We start from the raw sequence: 20,583 nt of genomic DNA on the forward strand, positions 1-20,583 counted from the left end.
AATTATTCCATAGTGACATAGGAGTAATTCTGTAGTAATATAGGAGTAATTATTCCATAGTGACATAGGAGTAATTCTGTAGTAATATAGGAGTAATTATTCCATAGTGACATAGGAGTAACTCCATAGTGACATTGGAATTACGCCAAAGTGACATAGGAATGACTCCATAATGACATAGGAATAACTCGATAGTGTCAAAGGAGCGACTCCATAGTGACATAGGAGTAATTCCATAAATATATTGGAGTAATAACTCCATAGCGACATAGGAATTATTCCATAGTGACATAGAAACTACTCCATAGTGACATAGGAATTACTCCAAAGTGACATAGGAGTAATTACATAGTGACATAGGAGTAACTCCATAGTTATATTGGAGTAATTAATCCATAGTGACATAGAAATGGTCTACAGTAATGTAGCAGTAACTCCACAGTGATGTAGGAATAGCTCCATAGTGAAATAGGAATATGTAACAGTAATATAGAGGTAACTGCAAAGTTACATTAGAATAGCTCCATAGTGAAATCGGAATATTCAACAGTAATATAGAGGTAACTGCAAAGTTACATTAGAATAGCTCTATAGTGAAATAGGAATATTCAACAGTAATATAGAGGTAACTGCAAAGTTACATTAGAATAGCTCCATAGTGAAATAGGAATATGTAACAGTAATATAGAGGTAACTGCAAAGTTACATTAGAATAGCTCCATAGTGAAATAGGAATATTCAACAGTAATATAGAGGTAACTGCAAAGTTACATTAGAATAGCTCCATAGTGAAATAGGAATATTCAACAGTAATATAGAGGTAACTGCAAAGTTACATTAGAATAGCTCCATAGTGATGTAGGAATATTCAACAGGAATATAGAGGTAACTGCAAAGTTACATTAGAATAGCTCCATAGTGATGTAGGAATATTCAACAGTAATATAGAGGTAACTGCAAAGTTACATTAGAATAGCTCCATAGTGAAATAGGAATATTCAACAGTAATATAGAGGTAACTGCAAAGTTACATTAGAATAGCTCCATAGTGAAATAGGAATATTCAACAGTAATATAGAGGTAACTGCAAAGTTACATTAGAATAGCTCCATAGTGATGTAGGAGTAACTCAATAATGACAAAGTTGTAACTCCATAGTGACAAAGGAATAACTCCTTAGTGACAAACTAGTTATAGTGAAATCTGGATAGCAACGTATGTTTTAGTGTGTGTTAGGCTTTCAAAGACAACGTATACTGAAATCCTTTCCCCATCCTGTTCTCGAACAATTTCATTAAATAGCTTTCCATGCCTTATCAACTTAGGGCCAGGAAGTAGAAACTATAATCCTTGAAATAAACTGATGAGTTGGAAACATTCACTTCATTAGTCAACGTATTTTACACAGAGATTGTATATAACCCGAAAGAAACCAATAAGATAGAAGTGCTTTACACTCACCGTGCCAACCTCCAAAAAATTGATTTCTTCTTCCTCACAACTCTGTCATCATCTCGTGACCTGCATGTCTGATGAGGGTTATACCTACTTGGTAACCTTTTTGTCTTTAACGACACTAAACTATCATATAGCATGAAGCTGTCATTGGTAATTCATGCATTGACAGGAATTCTAATGATTTCGTGCATTTTTGTATTTGGACAGGTATTTTCATGTGATTGAATTTATACCATTTCATGTCGCTGTACAGGTACATGAAGTATGTTCTTAAAACCTTAAATATTACAATGTATTATTCTTTATTAATAATTGCTTAACACAATGTAATATTGTAACAACAAGGAGTAAAAGAAAATTTCTTGCCAATTCTGAGGCTTTAAGTAGTTACCTCTTGGTTAGAAGTTGGCCTTCCACTGATCCAATGTGAATTTCATTACTGAGGTAAAACTCCCTCCTTCACAAAATCTTTGCCATCAAAGACAATCAAAGTCCATCTCAATTTCCTGTATCACCAATGATATGAAAAAAAAATATTCCACCCATTATGGAACTCAAACTAGCGACCTCTTACTCTCAGAATACATGCACATTTAAGGCACATTTAAACTTTCTGTTATGTTTTTATATCTAACATGAATTCCTATTAGATATGTGATTGATGAGTCAAGGAAGTTTTAAAGGCTCACCAAAATGACAAATTTGTGATGAGTTTCCTAAATTGCATATTGAATGGAAACAAATTCAAGACCCTTTGCATTATATGATCAATAATTCAGGCAAATATTGTAGAAAAATGGATATATCTATATTAATCTTTGAAGTTATTTCAGCTCTTTATCATTGGTATCAATTGTTACATCAGAATGCAATTTGTGTGATGTCATTTCGTTATGTAAACATGATATCACAATAGGTTATATATGCATAATATGAATGCAAAAATATAACATGGATATAGTCACCGAACAGCTAGACTATCTATCGTGTGATAAAATATGATATTTTGTTACAAATAATTAGCTTATAATATTTCATCATTTTTCAACATGATTAAGTATCTCAGTTTAGATAGTGGTTAATGCTTAGCACAAAGTATTGTCTCTGTACAAACAATAGCATATCTACTGTTACTTTTGATGTGTCTGTGCAGTTCCCTGGTGATGGAAGGGATCGTAGGGGTAAAGATTTATTAGTATTTATTCCTTTATTGTAGCAGTCTAACAGGGTAGAAATGATGACCAATTCTGTCAATTTGCTGGAAATGAATGTGATCTAGGTTTAATATGCATGTGTTAGCAACAGTCACTGTCAGATTATTCTGAAAGTGATAGCAGATTCCCTGCACTTCTACTGAGCATCATACCTCAGTTTAGGAATTGGGATAAAAAGTCACAGAACTGGTGAAGATTTGCTTTCCTGATATCCATTATACAATGTATTCTTTAACATGAATACTTAATTTGATGCGAACTCTTGCTGTTTGACCTGTGTGGAATAAGTATAAAGTCTTTGGATGGTAGAAATCATATGAACAGCTAATACCAAGAGTATAGACGGATCTATAAATTTTGTATGCCCAATTAATCACTTACACAAAACTGCTATCATGAAAGGCAATGAAGGGAGTAGGTGTTTTGTGGGGTGATATTGGGAGCAGTACTCATGTTTGATAGAGGGGTATTGAAATGGTGGAGGGCGGCTCACCTCTTCTGTCCACAGCGTATTGTACTCCTATTGATTTCTGGACACTATGATTGCAATTGATGACACTCCATGTGCCTCAAGTATTGATTTTCACATTACACAACAATGTTCTCAAGTGAGGCAGAGCGACAGATCTGCTGACGAAATGCACACTTTTTATAAGCTTTGGACATATTATACTGGTATCGAGGCGTCCGTCTGTACGTCTGTACGTCTGCCATTTTCTTACCGAAGCTGTTACTTCTGGCCTGTTTAAACTGATAAACATTGCTATTTATGTATGTGGCCTTCATTTAGCTTTCCCATGAAAGTTAACGTTATCCTGTGCTTACTTAATTATCTGTACAGTCAGATCACCAGGAGAAAATGAAAACTTATCTCTTTGAAATAAAGGGAGATAGAATTAACACAATTTTTAACCTTTTATGAAGTTGTTAAAATTATTTATCAGTCAGATGGAAGATTGGTATGAAGGATTGAGTGTACTTTTCTCGGATGAACAAATTGTGGCATTGACCTCAATGAGATTAATTTCATTTTTTTTTTTTAACAATATGGAATGTACCCAAAAAATAAAAGCTTTTAGGGAATTTGAAATGTTTTCAAGAAATTACTTGCTCAAAACATTATTCTAAAATTAGTGTTCCTGAAATCACAAGCTAACTCCCCACTTTTATTATTATTACATAGATCAAATGTCAGATTATGAAATGCACAGTTTGTTATTTCTTGTAAGGTTGTTAGGGAAACATTAAGCACTTCCCTCGTTGGCTTTGGTTAGGTGCTATTTTTTGACCCATGTCATTTATCAAACCATGAATGAATTCAGTCAGAGGAAATAACAGCAAAATACACACTTATTATAAGCTATATTATTATCTGCGCTGACTTGGAAGAAAATGTGTTTTGTTTCAATATGTAATCAAAATCCAGTTCAATGCTTTAAGTATGGACACGTCTTATGGATTATGCAAATATTTTTAGGATTGCTTTAGTGTTTTATCAACTTCAGGTCACTGTAACCTATAGTTTCCTTGTTAAGGTTATATTTCACACATATTTTCTAGACATTTAAATTTTGTCAAAGCAGTATTCATCCATTGTTGGTTGATTATAAAGACATGTGTTAATACAGATCTGTATAGGCTATGGTTATTTTATCATCAATCATGAAGGTTTTCAAACAGTTACACTACCCATTTGCGTATCTACCCTAGCCTGATATCAAATTTACAAGTCAATAATTCACAACAAGGGAATTGAGGAGTACTTCTGAGGTGTTATCAGATCCCAATTTAGGTTCTACTCCATCAATTTGTCTGTCCCCTCATTCAGTATTTGACAGTTGATGCATCTCTATTATTTCAGTTTCACTGTAGAGATGAGGTTAGTCAGAATTATTAATGATTTTCATGAAAAAATATGATTTATTTGACAAATTTATTCATATTATGGACTTTGTGACAGATTGACATTTTGGTGAGTTTATACAGATCCACAGTGTCCTGGTGTTTCTAAAGGTTGCAGGATATTGGTTTATGTTACCTGTCTAAATTCCATTGTCATTTCCAATACAAAGACATTCTGCAAATATCAGATTGGCAGTAAATGCTATTTATATATAGTCTGATATAACTTGCTTGCATAAACAATAGCTAGTTATCACTAAGGCTGGTCAATGCTGCAACTGTAAACCAATATAACCTGTCGATTATTTTAACCATTTGTGAACTCCCTTGGAAAATCAAGGCAGTCTCCTTTTGGCAATTTATAATTGAGTGTGTGTTGATAAAATATCAATCAGCACCAATTCAGTAACTTTTTTGAAGAAAATCAATTCTTACTCTCCTTTTAGTTTTGAAACTAGATTGATACGGACAATTTTCGCTTTCAGAGATTTTGTTTCTTCTAAAATTGGAAATTTCAAAAGCCATTTAAAGAATGAATTTCTTTCAAAAATATGAAAAAAAAATTCATTTAAAATTTGGTCTTTTAATAACACCCAGTATTAATGTTGGCATGGATTGAACTAAGGTCAGTGGCTACAATCTTTCGTTCAAAGTGACATTTGATAAAAAAAGAATATAGGATCTTAAATGAAGTTTCATTTCTTGAGATTTTATCAATAAAACAAGTCTTAGGAGTTTTTAATTTTGCAAGCCATAGCTGGTTTTAAAGTAAAAAAAAACTTAAGGCAGCCATTTTGTTGAGCTATTTATAATTCATGACATAATGTCATTGGTCCATATTATGACATCATGATTGATCTCTGACTGGCACAGCCAATGAAAAATGTTCCAGGGTATATTACACTAGTGACATGCATACAAAAATATTACATGAGCAATTCACTGGACAATGAACGAAGCATGTGATAAAAATATATCTGATGAAATTGTGTGGCTATTGCATAAAGTTTTGTTTGAATGCTTTGAATTTGAATTATCCTACAAATGTATATACTTAATTTAATAGCTAGATGCTGTCACAGCCTTGACTGATACTGACTGATCCAGAGGATGCCCCTAGTATTGATCCATCATTTCACAGAATACTGATGTAATTTCAACTGCTAATAATCAACAATCAAAAAACATGTTGATGAATATCTCAAAGCCCTATAAACGCTTTCTGTGTCCTGAATCTGTAGATACTGCTACCAGACAACCATACATCCCTATTATAGACATAGGTTCTATTGTTCCTTTTACACAGCTTACACTACACAGGCAGCCAGTCTGGAATTGTACTTGGACAATAAATTTAGCCTTTACAATACTGATAATGACAGGGCAAAAGGCTTTGGAGATAAAACAGTAGCCAATCTTTCATTTAATAAGTTCAAAAAATCTGTAATTCATGCAATAAATCATACAAGTTAAACTGTTTATGACTACTGCTTGACCACTCAACACTGTGACCATTTTGAACTTGAATATTTTTGACTAGAAAATGTTCAGTTTTGTATAATTTATGCTGTAATTTTAGAATAATCAAAGTTGAGTTGCTTAACTTTATATACCGTGACATCACCCAATTTTTGACGTCAAAATATATTGTCCATGATACTATGTACTTATTGTTGAGGTTCTGAAGATGAATACTGAAAGTGCTAATGCTTAACGAAGACTTTGTCGTTTGTGCACTTTATTTAAATATTTTAAACGGGACATTGTGAAAATTGCCTTTTATTTGTATTGGTGGGCTTGTTACCAGGCATGGGCTAATTGACAATTAATTTTGGGTAATTTGTTACCATTGAAGCCTATATGATTAAGACTTGTAACTTTGGTTTTATGTAAAGTCACACAGATCAGGAGGTTTATTAGCAAATCACATCAACACATTTTTTATAATACAGATTACCTACGAAAGAGAGAAGCTGTCTTGATACTTCAAACAAACTTCAAGTGTTTCCGCTACAGAATAGCTTTCCAGAGGAAGAGGCGGGCTATCATTTGTATACAGGTAAGAATGTCATAGCTATGTCCCCATGACCGTTTTCTGACCCTGACATTAAATTGACCTGTATAAAATGTGAGATGCCTTAATTGACTCTAATTCTTTGACCTAATATACAGGATGCTAAAATTATCACATTAACATTAAACATCAACTTCCATCTTTAGAATGTTAGAATTTCATCAGATGATTGAATGTTTCTGTTAAAGTTAATTTCCTTTTATTCAAATTGATAAGAAAGCAGATACAAAATGTATTATTGACGAAAATTGAATTTTGGTTCCATTGAATGTGAAAGAGATATGTATAACGTTGTTTGATCCTTCATCTTTTATTGAGTTTTAAACCAATTTCATAAAATGAAATACAAAGAAATCAAATTAGGCTTTACATATCATCATATGACTGTGTGATGTATGATCTTTCTTCCCTCCTTTTAAAAATCAATAAATAAAAAACATCAAATGTGGCTTGTGCTACATATCTTGTTGTCAAGAAGCATTTCAGTCGGAGACTCATGAGGATGATCCAATGGACAAACATACTTGTCTATTTATTTAATGATATTTTTTATTGGGCTATGGTGATCACTTTGAGAAATTTTAACTAAATTTCATTCAAGAATTTTCCTGTGAAAAGGGTTTTTTATGACATGAATGAACTTTAAAGGAATGTGGAGATAGAGGTTTAATTTGTAATAACTTTTCCAGGTAATAACTAAGTAACAAAGCTGAAAAGAACGATAATGAAAATCATTATAAGTGGTCTTTTCTCATTACAATGAAAAGGATTTTAACTCACAGATTGATTTGCTAGTTTATAACCTAGGTTGCTGAAAGTGTAACCATTATGTTATTGATAATCTGTGGACAGCTTTATTGATAGCCAAGAGTATTAGGAGAACGTGTTATATGGTCTAAAGATCTAAAAGTTATATTATCTTACGTGACTTTACGTAAACTTTCTAATTAACTTGTGGGCCAAGAATGGCAGATCTATTCAATTTATACTGTCGGATATGATCACCATATTTGTATTGGATGGCATTCATGTCATTGGCCATTTCTATGGCAACCCTGGACAGGGTCAGGCTGTTGTTAGTCTGTGGTTTTAGTTTGGCTTCAGTTATATACATATATATGGGGTGATGTCTTCATTAGGTTTTGCAGGAGAGGTATGGTATAGCCAGTATCCAGGGTTTTTGTAGGTCAAACTCCAGTTATTTTGAGGAATATTCAAATACTGTTCTATTTCTCTAAAATGTTTATTGACTCTAAGTAAATCATCATCATTGATGTAATTATTTGGAAAAAGCAACAGGAATTCCTTTGAAAGTTTTTTATCCAGTGTTTTTTAGTTGAATTGTACAATTCTACACATGTAAAGTGAAAGTGTGTTATTGAATTGCATTTGTTTGAGGGGAAAACATTTAATTTAGAATAAGGATTTAGAAAGATAGCAATATATATTGTACTTTGTGTAAAGGCTATTGTTTTGTTGTTGAGATAAATCATTGTTTGGTGTCGTATGTGTGATAAGCATGTTGACCGAGGTTTGTGTTCTTCTGTTTCTGTTTGAAGTAAACTGGGAGTAATGTGTTGATAGTGGTAATACATATCTGTACAGACATGATACACTTTACCAGGAAAACCATTCTGGAATGGTGGAGTTTTTTTTCGTTTTGCAGTCTCAATGATAAAATGCATTATGGATGACTTTGACAATGTTATATATATCTCTAGAGGCTTCAAACTTAACTTGTAGAACTCTTACAAAGCCAAGCTCAATTTCACAGCCAAATTACTGTATCCTGCAGAGGGAGGATTCTCAGAGCTATTGATTTTTCGTTCTGTCATTCCCTTAACAACATAATATGAATTTGCGTCCCCACATTCCGGGAATACATTGCAGTATGTTAGAATTGGTATTCCATGATAGAAATTGAATCGACTGTTTACTACAGCAACTGAATAAGTTTAGTTTCTTCGCGACCTCAATCAACATTTGCTTTTCTTTCTCTAGTTGATGGCATCATTCATTTTCTGAATGGATTAAACACTGATGAGACAAAATTTTCTATTTGTGGAAGGTTGCTACTTCCATCGTTCTATCTGTTACTTTTGCCCTTATATAGGCACAAATAGGAGCAGAAATGCACCTAGAGTACTTATAAGTTTCAGTAATATAAGAATTCATATATGATTTCCTACAGAAAAAAACATTGACATTGCTTCAACTTCAAAACTATCACAAAACATAACAGTTCCTTCAATAAAAGCGACTTGAAGCAAACAGTCATAATGATAAGCCTGCAGGTTTGTGTTGAAAAGCTAAAAAAAAAGAAATGGCAAATTAATTTTTATAAATTTCAAACAGGTTCTACAAACATGTCAAGCATAGACAGGATATTAACTTAAATATAAAAACAAGTAAAGACTTGGTACCTTAAACCACAGGTTTCAAAACTGTGATCAGTTGATACTAATGGGTGTCAAAATGTATACACAAACAGGACAAAGGACAATGGAGTAATATTGCAATTTGATATAAGTAGTTATAGTGTAAAAGTATGGCAGATTTGTGGAGTATATTGTGTGGTTTGGTTCTTTATGTGCTACTCTGTATTATCAATAGTGAGACTTGGTTATATAAAGGATACACATCAATATCCTCTACTCTAATGGAAGCTTACTGAAGAGCAATTTGATTACAGAACTTTTACCATACAGTATTACTGCATCAGATAAATTACAGTTAAAGAACCAAATCTTTTATTTGAAGGTAATTTAAATAAACTGGAATAACATCACATTTTCTTTTAATCCAATTTCAAATTCCAAAAAATCAGATTAGGGCTTTAAATGAATTTAAGGACACTGTAATTTGATTTTCTGATGAAGCATCAAGAATAAAAAAAAAAAAATCCACCAAGATGCTGATGTACAAGAATGGTATTGATTGTAGGGATATTCCTGGTGTGATCATTACAGCCTATCACCTCGTTGATTCCAGAAGCTTATTTATGTAAATTGATGTATGGGAAGGTTGACATATTAGCACTACAACTAAGATTAGCCATTTAAACTCGCATGCAGGGAAAACAGATGTAAAGTAAAATTTATGTTCACTGGGTACATTAAAAAAGAGTATTGTTGTCTTGCAGCAAAAGGCTTAATGCTCCTGTACAGATATGTGAAAGTCAGAATTAAGAATATCAGAAGTCAGGAAGATGATGTCATACCTTGAAAGTACTAACAACCCCATAATCCTTTTGTTATGTAAGCTCTGTCTTTTCATTGCTCTTACTTTTTAAGAAATATGTTCGAGGAATGTTCGCCCGAAAGCTTGCAAAAGACTTGAAGGAAAAGAAACGAATTGAAGAAGAGCGGAAACGACAGAAGCGACTTGAAGAGGAGAGATTGGCTCGTGAAAAAGAGGAAGCAGACAAAGAAGCCATTGAACAATCACTCAAGTAAGTGTTCCCTTATTCTTAAAGTATTTTTTTTAATTGATTAATATATTTTTCTGTTGTTAGACTAGCTTACAGAATTCTCCCAATGTGACCTTTATACATTACATATAGAACTCCTTACAATCCCAGAAATCATTTCAGTCGTTGCTGTATGGCATTTCAATATGAATGAATATTTCACATATAGCTGTCAAGGGAAAACTTTTATTGTTAGGTTTCCAAATCTAAAAACGAAAGGTTTGGCCAAGAGTAACTCTTTGTAATGGAACAAGTCTGTCTAACAAACTGAAAGGTCCCTTATCCAGACATTGATTTCTGATTAAACATTAACCCAAATAGCAACAAGCTTCAACACTGGTGGTAAATGTGTTCTCTATTTACTGACAAAGCATTGGTAGAGTTAAACGACAATTTTTTAGAGCAATGTTATATGTGAAATGCTTATTCCCGGGGTCATTGAAAGCAACCTTCTGTTTGCTGACTCCAAGCACAGCAGCAATGCATGGCAGAATACCATTAGCACCTTTGATGATTTACCCTTACTGTTGTCAAAGATGTCACCAGTTCATTGTGATTGTGAATGTGTTAAGTCAACCCGAATGATATTTCGAGCTTGATTGCATTGCATAGTAAATGCCAATGTCTTATCTGAATCTTCCAGCACCTTGAGTCGTCCAGAGCTAATCAGGAGACTGAAGTAGGTTTTCTTGGTGTCGTACATATGTATTGTGTGTATCCATTTTTTATTAGTGTGTCAACAGCTTTAGTTACATCTCCACTGTCAGTGTTCTGTCACCATATTTTTCAAGGCAGACCTTCATTGTAAAACCTATATTTAACTTTGAATAAAAAAACTAAATACTAAACAGTATTTCATTCAACACATTTAGCTGTCTATTTTTGTGGAAGTTTAAAATTGCTGCCCTACAAACATGGACATTTACTGACTGTCCAATTATGTTGGTTTCAAAGACACTAATTGTGTATGGTTAGGTTCAACCTTTTCACAATTTCATTTTCTCTATCAAGAAAAAGCTTAACACATTGTTGCTTGGCACTAGTGTTTCATGTTGTTTATCAGATCCACAATGTCTTCAAACTCTCTTGTGAAGTATTGTAATTATTGTTTAAGGGAGGTTCAAGGTAAGTGATGTTGTGTTATTGTTGTATAATCTTCCTGCTTCTTATTTGGCAGCCAGAATTTGATGGGAAATTATTTTGGTTTTTGCAAGTTATCTTGCACTGATATTATTGAATTTTATTGAAATTTGATGATCAATATAAAAAACTAAAAGAATACATATGAAAATCAGCAAAAATTCACATGTAACCAGTTAGTCAGATTAGTCAGTGGTTTCCTAAGAGCATTTTAATATTAGTTGTTTTCTCATTGTAGACTAAATAGCTGAAACTAGCACAACCACTACCATCCTATCTTCCCATACAGGAATGTCTCATCAATATTTTTTTTCTATAATTGATTCCAAGTTTGATGAATTAAGTTTGATTTGTGTAGAATGACTATCATCATTACAGTATTGATTCTCATACTGCACTTAATTATACATGTGGCAAGTCTTCTGTAATATTGTTAATCTCGTATAAAATTGTGCTGACAATATCAGAACTGGTGACCTTGCTCGATCAGTTTATATCCTGATGATAATCGGTAGGCTATCACATCCATCTAAGCTAGTGACTGAGTGTGATTAGTGTGATCCTATAGAGATAATGTATATGAGATAGAAGAGTCGTTACTTTTTTTATTTGGATCCTGATAAGATGTTAGAGCCTACATGTGCCAGTCTGTAGTTTACTTGGATATGTGTAAGTCGTTGTTAAGTCGGACAGGTCACTATGATGGTTTCCACTAGATTCTATAAATAAATCATGTCTTCCTTACCCTAAAGGTGTCACCATTTTCTGCTCAATGTTGAAAAAAATTGATTTTTTGATAAGTAATGTGTTTGGCTTTCTTCTCTAACCTGATTGTGTAATATCAACAAAAGGCTTGATAATACAGAGATCAATTTCTACATTATTCTAAAGGAACAAGTTTATCAAATACCAGTACTTGACAGAGAAAGGTCATTGGCCGTTGATTCTAACACTTGCAGAAAGACTTTGTTACAAAGGAAGGTTAGATTAAAAAGTTCCTAGAACAAGGTATATAAATATATCTACATCAGACCATACATCTTTCTTCATTTTTTTTTTTATTACAATCCCCATTTCATGTAGATTTTCTGCACCTTAATAACAGAAGTCCCCAGCTTATTTGTCAAACCATGCCTTTGTGGCATTGGGTTCCAAACAAATGAGATTTCAGATTTCTAGAAAAAAATAATTGCTTGGCACCAGATCAGGACTGTAGGGAAGATTGATTAGTTGTTTGAACTTACATTCAGAATTAGCAGCTCAGGCAATCAGTGACTTGTGCAAAGGAGCATTGTCTTCTTTTGTGAAGAACTTTATAATTGTTTTAAACTCACTATTTTGATTTTACATCAGCATTTGATGGTTGCTAACTTATTTATCTGAAGACCATGCAGATATGTTGTGACAAATAGTCATGATGTGTTTGAACTAATGAGATGAAATGTTGTCTAAATAATCATGTAAACAGATTTATCGTTACTTTTGGCTGAAACCCTATCTCTATAAATCACATCGTTGTGTTTTTATGCTCACAACCAGGAAAAGGTTAGGGGCATGTAGTGTTACCTTTTTCCAGCACTGTCCTAATTTTCACTCATTTAATGTAGAAAAGATACAGGTATAGAACTGTCCTTCATACGTTTTTGTTTATTAATACATGTGTTGTGAAATTTCTGATTTGGTTATGGTCACCAAATTCTTTTAAGAATTGTGACTAGTTAACCTTTCAGGCTTTTAATAAAAATTAAGAAAGCAAAAAAATAAAATTGGAAAGCCATATCTTAACATCAGTGGAAATTTTAAATTACATCTTTTAACAAAACCAATAATACTTAAAAATGCCAGACTTCTACTTGGTTGCTGGCGGGGCATTTGTGTCGCTCACATCTAGTTCATCTCATGATGACTAAGTCATAAGAAAAAGGTAGCAGTAGATGATTGGGCCATTGTAAACCATGAGTTCATTGAAATGTCATTATTCAGATATCTCAGCTGGCAAGATCTGTTGTAAGACATTAACAAAATGCTACTTAGAATCTAAGATTTAAATTAATTGGCAGTGTTTAATAATCTAGATAATTTTGTTTATCATTTAGTTATTATGAACAAGTTATCAATGTTCAAATACTTTTGAAAGGTGATGATGGCTTATGTAAGTTTTTGACACAGAAGAATGATTCAGTTTCTCTTTTGCTTTTCCTACCTATATCATTTCAGCCATTGCATTGGTTACTGTGTATTGTAATATTCAATTTTATTCCACAATTTTTTACAACTCATTGGATACATAAGATTTTTACAAATGGCATATAACATAACATACATTCAATGGTCATGCTTATTTCATCATCAACTTGTTGAAAACATACAATTTCACCAATGACATTACATAATATGTATTCAGGAATAGTCATGCATATATCATCATATTCAATTAATGTATACATCAACAACAAATACACTTTAGTTATTGTAATGAAAAGTGTGGTCAGATCTCATTTTACCTTTGTGTTGAAAAAACACTTCACTTACTCATCCATTTTTGAAATGTGTTGACTCAAAATCAATACTGATAATCAAAAGATGATATTTCAGTGAAAAATAAATTGAAATAGGATGCTCATTGATAGAGGTTGTTTTTTACTCAGTGAAATATTGAAGTTGTACTGGCAGGGCATCTAATTGTTTTCTCCCTAGAGAAGTTGCTCAGCCTGTTAGTGGTCTTGGTCATGTTGTATTAACTTAGACAAGTGTTCCTTGGAGAGAAGTTGTACTCTATTGAAAGCACTGGAACTGCTCTAAAGAAGACATCATTGTCAGCAAACACTTCTAAATGGAGTGTATTCAGAATATTTATAAATTTTATGTCTACTGACACATATTGTCAAAATAGTAATTATTTCATTTCTAATTGCAAGTAATTTTGATAGAAATATAGGATAGATATGTTGAGGAAATAAGAATTCCATATACCATAATCCCCATAATTAGCATCCATCTCCCTATTAGTGCCCAACCCCCCCTTACTGCTGAGGTATTGAAATTCTTTAAGCACCCTTTCTAATCGTGACACAACTTCAAATAATTCTATTATTTAAATTTCAATCCAGACATGCTGTTGGCAGGAGATATCTAGAATGCATGATCTTTTTGTCTGATAGTGGCAGCAGAGACTTCTGCTTCACTGAATATAAGTACATTACATCGCTACCCATAATTCCTCTGTGTCATCTCTTAAAATATTGCTGATTTTTAAGGGGATTTCTGCTGTAAATATTCATGGGCAATATCGTCACCCATTTTATCAGTTGTGCTAGGTCATAAGTAAGTGACATAGTAATTTGACTTTTCGTCTAGAACTCACATTTTGTTTTACTAAGAAATGCCCCATTTGTAACCAAATTTTTAGGTGCCCTGGGTATTTATTACGGTAAATATGGTGTATAGACTTTAGGGTATTCTTTGTTCTTTTAGTGGACATTTTTCTTCATGTTTGTGTCAGTACCCTTTAGCATCTGGTACAACTCCATGTGTGATGAGAGAAACCATTACAAAAATCAATTATGTTTGCTGAACCAGCGATGCGTAAGATTACTTATTGGTATTAGAGGATGAAGCAGGGTTGATTACCTACAAATATTGATATTTAACGGATATCTATATTATCTCTGTGTGTATTTTTGGACCATACAAATTCAAATGTGGTATTCACATAAGATATTTTTCCACCCTTTAGGTTCAAGAAAACATTTAAATATATGACATGATTATCAGTGGCTGTATAATGACTAGTGGAAGCCCTATACAGACTTGTCAGGACCTTAGACCTAAGTTTGTATGATATGTAGAAACCACAGACATGGTAATATGGTCCTAATTCCATGGTTGTATGACATGTAGAGACCACAAACAACTATGATATGGTCTTACTCCCATGGTTGTATGACATGTAGAGACCACAGACAACTGTAATATGGTCCTAACTCTATGGTTGTATGGCTTTTTGATTCCTGTGTGACTGTTGTAAAAATCTTAATATCTGAGTTTTACAATCCCAAGGTCACCATCTGGTAAATTGCAATCCTGAGGTCAAAATCTGCATGCCACAATCCTGAGGCAACAATATAGAAGCCACAATCCTGAAGCCACAGGAGTGGTGGTGTAGGGTCAGCTCACTGGCTCATCCATCTATATTAAGTTGTGTCGCCTGATGGCAGTCCAAAAGAGTTAAGTGGTGAACACAATTCCAGTCTCCAGAGGATGCTTTCTAGGCATGCAAGGCCATCATCATATTGTTAGCTAGAATACTGTTCAAAACTCTTATGGTGATTGTGCATGCAAAGCCCTTTTTGTAAAAAAAGAAAATGCTTTATCACTATTGTAAATGATTTTACATGGTTAATCAAAGGAATAGTTTCATAAAGTTGTAATTCTCTTTATTTCCTTTTTGTTCTCGACTGCCAAGACTCAGAAACTTATAATTTAGTGTAAGTATGAGGGTGCCTCAGAGACTTTTGCAGGAAAAATACATCTAAAATAAAACTCCGTAATTTGTACATATTTGCAAACTCTGTAAACAGGATTTTCACAGTAAACATCAGCTCTGTGAGATGAAGTCATATAATACATGGATGCAAAGGAGCCAATGTTCTAACAGCACCAGTACATCAAAATTAAACATCAAACAATCACATTGAAATATGTTATCAAATTCCAGTAGAAAAGAAATGTAGGCTTTAATAACCCATTCAATGGTAATTTTGAATGTCAAATACTCCTTCCAATATTTTTGTCTTGTCAATTATTACAACCTATAAAATCCCTTAGAGTCTGATATTCAATTTTGATATGCAGACTATTTCTCTATTACTCCACCATAAACAGGAAGCCGATATATCAGAAACATGTATTATGTATCCTGATAATGATAAAATGACAAAAGCAATATTGTTTCAGTCTGTAGAGCCAAGATAATGAACAAATCAATAATTGATGGTTAAAAGTTGAATTTATCTTTGCTTGGGCTCTTAGCAGACTGATTGACGACACATTTTTATTGCAGTAGTATTTTGGTGATATCAACAAAATGGATAACCTGAGCAATATGCTGTCTTAAAGCAAGGTAATATAAGAAATTTATTTGAAAAATTGTACAGTATAGACTACAGTATAGACGAACAGTTTTTCTGTATTTAGTAAAAAATATAGAGAACAAATGAGACTGTCGTAATGTTGAAGCTATACATGTAGAGCTGTAAAAACAGGTTGCCTCCATACCAGCAAGCTAGATATGCATGATTCCATTACTACAAACATAAACTGTCACTGGTACCTTGTGCCTGCTGACAACACATTCATCACCAATTTCAGGCTTTTTATGTAGGAACCATGTCGGTTTCAGCAGGCATGTAAAAGTGTTGTGGTAGGAGATCAAAACTTTCACTTCATTAGAGTGTATGCCATTTACTGCAGTCAGGAGAATGGGTTGGCTGTCATATTTTAAATGTAAAATGTACAAATTGCCAAGGAAACCATGAATATCAGTATCACTCATCATTAATTTGTCACAAAAGTGAAGTTTTCCTAAATATCAGCAGAATAGGGAAACCAGAAATATGAATCACATTTTGTTATGCAACATTAATGGTAAATAGCACTTTATTTATAAAGCAATCTTAAATCAATCCTATCCTAAGTGCTAGCATCAAGACAAGATTCTGTTGTATGGAAACATTGCCTCAGAGCTTGAAATTAGAAACCTTTAGCAAAGAAGAAGCTTTAACAATTAACAAGAATTCAAATATAGAAGTGATATTTTTATTACATATCCATTAGCCCGTTTTATTTATTGTCAGATTATTGTGTGACATAGAAAAAGAAGAACTATGTTAGTACAGGGCGACTGAATTGTCGAATTGTCGTAGTGCTGGGCAGGAACAGAACAATACATCCAAGCTTTAAAAAAACTACAACAAGAGAAGCGTAATTGCTGAGGATATCAGTGATAGGTGGGCACAGTCATGTGGAGAGTATTCATACGTCATTCATCAAACTATAAATTAGAATTTTACATAGTACACATGTTATTTAGTGTAAAGAATGTTCACTTAGAATGACCATTATGGTGGAAATTGTGGGAAATGAAGTGATGGATATTGATAGATCTAATATGACCAATAATGTCATGATGTAAAGAATTTTCTAGTTTTAAAACCTTTAAATTTAACATTGGTCTACCAGGTATTTGATGCATTGTATACACAACCAAAGAAAATACCAGACACCAGCAATGCTGGGACCTAGATTAGATTCCATCCTAAAAAATCAGACTGTGATTACTAGTATCCATTTTAGAAATGAAGGATATTCCCAGGAGTCGGAAAGGTGATGTAGTGATAGGCTCCATAGATTGTACCTGGGAAACGATAACATTTATCTATTGACTATCTGGTCATTTAGTAAGTGATTTATTTAAATTATTTATCAGTGAATTGTATTGATGGGTTGCTCAGGGGACATCAACGCTTAGCATTGTACGTACTGTCTCTGCTTATGCATGCCCATGTACTGTGTACTCCTGATACTACAGAGATACAATTCAATATTGGCCTCAAGTATCTATGTATATACATAGACACTTAGTGTATAGAGACCAGGATTGCCTTGTACTCTGGCTTTGTATATAAAGAAAGACTATGTTGGTCCCCATGCTGTAAGCTATGTATAAATAAAGGCATTTGCTGGCCCCTGTTTGGTAGCTATGTATAAGTAAAGACATTTTGCTGTCCCCTGTATTGTAACAGAGAATTTATTTTGGCTCAAATACTGTGACTATGGATATATAAAGACATTTTGCTGTCCCCTCTACTGTAGCTATGTATAAGTAAAGACATTTTGCTGGACTATGGTAGCTTTGTATATAAAGACATTTTGCTGTCCCCTGTATTGTAACAGAAATTTTTGGCTCCTGTACTGTGTAAAGACACTATGGTAGCTATATATAAAGGCATTTGCTGGCCCCCAGTAGCTATGTATAAGTAAAGACATTTTGCTGGCCCCTGTATGGTAGCTATGTATAGCTAGTATAAGTAAAGAGCTATGTTTAAAGACATTTTGCTGGCCCCTGTATGGTAGCTATGTATAAGTAAAGGCATTTGCTGGCCCCTGTTCGGTAGCTATGTATAAGTAAAGACATTTTGCTGGCCCCTGTATGGTAGCTATGTATAAGTAAAGGCATTTGCTGGCCCCTGTTCGGTAGCTATGTATAAGTAAAGACATTTTGCTGGCCCCTGTATGGTAGCTATGTATAAGTAAAGACATTTGCTGGCGGTAGCTATGTATAAGTAAAGACATTTTGCTGGCACCTGTATAAGTAAAGACATTTTGCTGTCCCCTGTATTGTAACAGAGAATTTATTTTGGCTCAAATACTGTGACTATGGATATATAAAGACATTTTGCTGTCCCCTGTATTGTAACAGAGAATTTATTTTGGCTCAAATACTGTGACTATGAATATATAAAGACATTTTGCTGGCCCCTCTACTGTAGCTATGTATAAGTAAAGACATTTTGCTGGCCCCTGTATGGTAGCTTTGTATAAGTAAAGACATTTTGCTGGCCCCTGTATGGTAGCTTTGTATAAGTAAAGACATTTTGCTGGCTCCTGTACTGTAACTTTGTGTATGTAAAGACATTTTGCTGGCCCCTGTATGGTAGCTATGTATAAGTAAAGGCATTTGCTGGCCCCTGTTCAGTAGCTATGTATAAGTAAAGACATTTTGCTGGCCCCTGTATGGTAGCTATGTATAAGTAAAGGCATTTGCTGGCCCCTGTTCGGTAGCTATGTATAAGTAAAGACATTTTGCTGGCCCCTGTATGGTAGCTATGTATAAGTAAAGACATTTTGCTGGCCCCTGTATGGTAGCTATGTATAAGTAAAGGCATTTGCTGGCCCCTGTTCGGTAGCTATGTATAAGTAAAGACATTTTGCTGGCCCCTGTATGGTAGCTATGTATAAGTAAAGGCATTTGCTGGCCCCTGTTCGGTAGCTATGTATAAGTAAAGACATTTTGCTGGCCCCTGTATGGTAGCTATGTATAAGTAAAGACATTTGCTGGCCCCTGTTCGGTAGCTATGTATAAGTAAAGACATTTTGCTGGCACCTGTATAGTAGCTATGTATAAATAAAGACATTTTGCTGTCCCCTGTATTGTAACAGAGAATTTATTTTGGCTCAAATACTGTGACTATGGATATATAAAGACATTTTGCTGTCCCCTGTATTGTAACAGAGAATTTATTTTGGCTCAAATACTGTGACTATGAATATATAAAGACATTTTGCTGGCCCCTCTACTGTAGCTATGTATAAGTAAAGACATTTTGCTGGCCCCTGTATGGTAGCTTTGTATAAGTAAAGACATTTTGCTGGCCCCTGTATGGTAGCTTTGTATAAGTAAAGACATTTTGCTGGCTCCTGTACTGTAACTTTGTGTATGTAAAGACATTTTGCTGGCCCCTGTATGGTAGCTATGTATAAGTAAAGGCATTTGCTGGCCCCTGTTCAGTAGCTATGTATAAGTAAAGACATTTTGCTGGCCCCTGTATGGTAGCTATGTATAAGTAAAGGCATTTGCTGGCCCCTGTTCGGTAGCTATGTATAAGTAAAGACATTTTGCTGGCCCCTGTATGGTAGCTATGTATAAGTAAAGACATTTTGCTGGCCCCTGTATGGTAGCTATGTATAAGTAAAGGCATTTGCTGGCCCCTGTTCGGTAGCTATGTATAAGTAAAGACATTTTGCTGGCCCCTGTATGGTAGCTATGTATAAGTAAAGGCATTTGCTGGCCCCTGTTCGGTAGCTATGTATAAGTAAAGACATTTTGCTGGCCCCTGTATGGTAGCTATGTATAAGTAAAGACATTTGCTGGCCCCTGTTCGGTAGCTATGTATAAGTAAAGACATTTTGCTGGCACCTGTATAGTAGCTATGTATAAATAAAGACATTTTGCTGGCCCCCGTATTGTAACAGAGAATTTATTTCGGCTCAAATAATGTGACTATGGATATATAAAGACATTTTGCTGTCCCCTGTATTGTAACAGAGAATTTATTTTGGCTCAGATACTGTGACTATAGATATATAAAGACATTTTGTTGGTCCCTGTTTCATAGCCATGTTGGTATGTATAGACTATATAGTAGCCCTTGCTCTGTAGCTGTAGATTGGGAGGTGGTATTTGAGAGGCAGTATTAGTGCAAGCAGTTAAGCCTATCTCACGCACAAGCCTATGCTCAGTGCTCAGTGGCAGATCCACACTGGAA

At 34.0% G+C, this 20,583-nt stretch overlaps 1 protein-coding gene across 1 annotated transcript in view; it reads left to right on the forward strand.

Moving 5' to 3' along the window:
• LOC132562239 (myosin-I heavy chain-like) overlaps positions 1–20,583 on the forward strand; it is a 91,221-nt gene that overhangs the window by 41,036 nt on the left and 29,602 nt on the right. Inside the window, exons 16-17 of the mRNA XM_060226974.1 lie at positions 6,527–6,633; positions 9,942–10,099. Coding sequence (XP_060082957.1) covers positions 6,527–6,633; positions 9,942–10,099 — 265 coding nt within the window. The remainder of the gene's footprint in view (positions 1–6,526; positions 6,634–9,941; positions 10,100–20,583) is intronic.

Source organism: Ylistrum balloti, unplaced genomic scaffold (genome assembly GCF_031769215.1).
Source record: "Ylistrum balloti isolate Yb309-2 unplaced genomic scaffold, AGI_CSIRO_Ybal_v1 Utg371384, whole genome shotgun sequence".
Classification (NCBI taxonomy): Eukaryota; Metazoa; Mollusca; class Bivalvia; order Pectinida; family Pectinidae; genus Ylistrum; species Ylistrum balloti.